Source organism: Stegastes partitus, unplaced genomic scaffold (assembly GCF_000690725.1).
Source record: "Stegastes partitus isolate 25-593 unplaced genomic scaffold, Stegastes_partitus-1.0.2 Scaffold2171, whole genome shotgun sequence".
NCBI lineage: Eukaryota > Metazoa > Chordata > Actinopteri > Pomacentridae > Stegastes > Stegastes partitus.
Window position 1 is genome coordinate 1 of NW_007579902.1, and position 3,239 is coordinate 3,239.

Below are 3,239 nucleotides of genomic sequence, written 5' to 3' on the forward strand. Positions count from 1 at the left end.
TTAAACAGTCCAGTAACTGTTCACGCTCTTCAAAATACATCGCAAGTGTTAAACAATAAATTCTTCTTCGGGAAAAACTGGTATTTCTTCATGCTGTTGTGACGTTTACAGAGGCTGATTCAATCAACACAACGCACGTGTTAATTTTAAAGAAACCTTTATAAAGTTTAAACATTTCTGAACATAAACATTTTAACATTTCAAGACATATACAATTCTTTATATGAAACAGTAAATATCTCTTATTGTGCACACTCTTAAAGTAATTCCGAAAATAAACACTGTTATCTTTTGCCTGATCTCTCCTGTCGTGGCATTTAAACCCTTACATCTCTTGTCACTTGAGGCACTTTCTGAATGACGAGGCTTTTGAAGAAACATGTGAAGCATGACGCTGAAAGACTATAGCGCCCCCTTGAGGCAGCTTTTGGACACAGTTACAGACCGGATGGCTTCCTTGGAGCGGAGCCTAGCTTAGACACTTATCAGTTGAGCTTTTTTACACAGACATGCTGGCAGCGTGAGGCAGCTACACATGCAGGTTTAAATATAGTTCCACACTGCAGATTGTTTTCAGGTTTAACCGAAATGAGTTCTGAAGAGAAACTTCTATCTTTCAAGTGTACATAACAACACGTTCATTCAGGTACAGCTTTGGACATTGAATCCGACTTTTGCACTACAAGCGTACTAATAAAAGTTCTCGTTAACCGTCTCTGATGCTGAGAATGAATGGTCCTCTTCGTTTTCAGGGTGCATTCCTGGTTTGGAAATGACTGCGTGTCTCCACACAAACATCACATGCTCGTGAAGTCTTTGCCTCTAAACAAGAAAAGAGCTGCGGGCTGTACACCGATTTAACACTGAAACTCATAACCTCGGTAGTTTTTCATATCCACAAATACTGATATCTTTGAAAACCTTGTAACGCAGCTCAACGACTGATTGTATGCTTCTCTGTTGATTGAAAAGACAAAACATCAACTTGAACTTAGAAAACCATTTCAAAAATGATTACTTTAAAAATAAAAAGCACTGTAATAAAGCCAAAAACAAGGCCGCTCTCATGGCTGTTCCTGAAATGTCGACATTTTGGACACTGACTTTTCACATGACAGGAGCAGTCGATCGAAGTGTAAACTTAAGTGGCGTCGCGCTTTAAAGGTGGAGTCTGCAATTCTGGAGCAAGACTGTTAACGTATTTATCGTCACTTTCGCTCCCACGGCCTCATTTCATCCTGTGGAGTCGTGTTGTGTGGATCGGTCCGAGCCACTTTGTTTCCCGTTTACAGAGGCAGGGCTGTGCACAAACACTGCTTTAATCTAAACAGACAGCCAGCAAACCAGGAGGAGATATTCACAGAATTTGATTTAAAAAAAAAATGTATCAGACTCGAATCGCTGACTCCACCTCCGACCCAGGCAACGTGATGAAATGTCAAAAGAATGATTACTGTTGGACTGTCAGTCGACAACCTCGAGGTTTATCGTTCTTGGTCAGAACAAGGCAAATGTGTGCACAAACTCCACCATAATGGAAGAGCTTGTTTGTCTGAGCAATAAGTGAAACATCCTCAAGGCCTCCAGTCCCGCAGTGTGAGAGAGAGAGAGAGAAGAGAGAGAGAGAGAGATGGCACCAGTAATTCAGAGTGGGAGAAATGGTTTCAACGTGGTTCCTCTGCGTCATTAGAACACAGTAGTGGCCAAATGGCTGGGAGTGGAGGGACGCTCCTCCTGATCGTGTGACGTTTCCTCTCCTGAAAGATTCAAAACAGGCCAAATCAACAACCCTCTCCCACCAGCAGTCATGTAAACAGCTACCACCTGCTGTAACCGTCAGACTTCCTCTCACCGTGTTGTTCGTCTCCCTTTTCCCCGCTGAGCTCCTCCTTATCCTCAGGAACTTCGATCTGGCCCAAATCCTGCACATCACCCACACTCGACTCCTTTAGGGGAGAAAAAAAAATGTTTTAACCACTTTTTTTTTTTTGCCATAAAAGCAGCTGTTTTACCAGAAATCCACTCACCTGTGATTCTGAGAAACGGTCTTCATCTGAGTTCCTGAACCCTTCTGGAGCCTCCATGAGGATCTCAAGACCGTCTGCCTCCTCCTCCTCGTCACCGCTGAAGGAAAGAAATAGACTGATGTGACAACGACATACATGCTGGCTGGAAAAACAGCATCTTATTTCAGATTGACAGGCTAACACGTCACCTCTCCCTTCACACTACACTATTTTTACACCGAGTCTCTGCATTTTCATTAAAATCTAAATGTGCTGCATTTTGCATCATATAGGTCTCGTTATTCTGAAATGCAGCCAGACACATTTCTCCTCTTCTGCAACTTCAGGATCTCAGCTGAAATACTTTACAGAGACATTAATCTGTCATCAGCCCATGTCCACATATCATCGACAGAAACTAGGTCACACAAACAAATGTGCACAATAACATAAAGATCTATTGCCTCATTGATGTCATAATTACCGTCAACAAACACAATAACTTCTACGTCAGCCTCTTAGCAGTTCTCAGGCGGAGCTCTGAGGAATTTCTAACGTCCACCACATGAAAAGATCTACTGTGGCGTCAGTAAAGCTGCAGCAATCAATCACTTGCAGTTGGATCTGAATGAAATCCAATAAACAACACTTACACACCTGATTCTGCCAAATTATGCTCAGAAGAACAATGTAGCTGCCAAGTGCTCTGAAAAAATAACTGTGAGGAAGTGAACCAAGGAGAACCGGTGCTGTTTCAAAGGCACTGAGAGCTGTTTGTTCTGTTTTTTGAAGTTTGTATAAAATCCATGTACGATGGATAAAGAACTATCTGTGGCTTTGTTTTCAACAGTCCAACATTCTCTCTCTTTAAGATTCACTTTGTTGTCCCACATTGTAGGACATTTGTAGAAAGACTAATCCACCAACAAATCTGTTCATCTCAACGATTAATTTTAGAAAATTAACCTATCCACAAAAAAAAAGCTAAATGACCATTTCATTTAATTTTCTTTTAACAAACTGTACGTCACTGTAATTGTCATTGTCAATTTTGCAGCACAAAATGTGAACAAAGATTTACATATTAAAGTGCAACTGGAAACTCCAACATGATGAAAAGAACAAAGAAAGAGGGCTCTATATTTAAATCAGCACCGCAACTCCAAAGGAAATCCTAGTTTATAAGAAACACATTAATGAGGTAAAAAACTTTTAAAGTGCAACCTGGACAAG

General features: G+C 41.0%; 1 protein-coding gene across 2 annotated transcripts in view; it reads right to left on the reverse strand.

Annotated features, from left to right (window-relative positions):
• Positions 1–140: 140 nt before the first annotated feature.
• LOC103374179 (protein FAM65A-like) overlaps positions 141–3,239 on the reverse strand; it is a 14,370-nt gene continuing 11,271 nt past the window's right edge. For both annotated transcript variants that reach the window (XM_008304220.1, XM_008304219.1), the window contains 3 exons: positions 2,028–2,124; positions 1,853–1,946; positions 141–1,757 (listed from right to left, as the gene is read on the reverse strand). In XM_008304220.1, the coding sequence (XP_008302442.1) occupies positions 1,687–1,757; positions 1,853–1,946; positions 2,028–2,124 (262 nt within the window). In that variant the 3' untranslated portion in view covers positions 141–1,686. The remainder of the gene's footprint in view (positions 1,758–1,852; positions 1,947–2,027; positions 2,125–3,239) is intronic.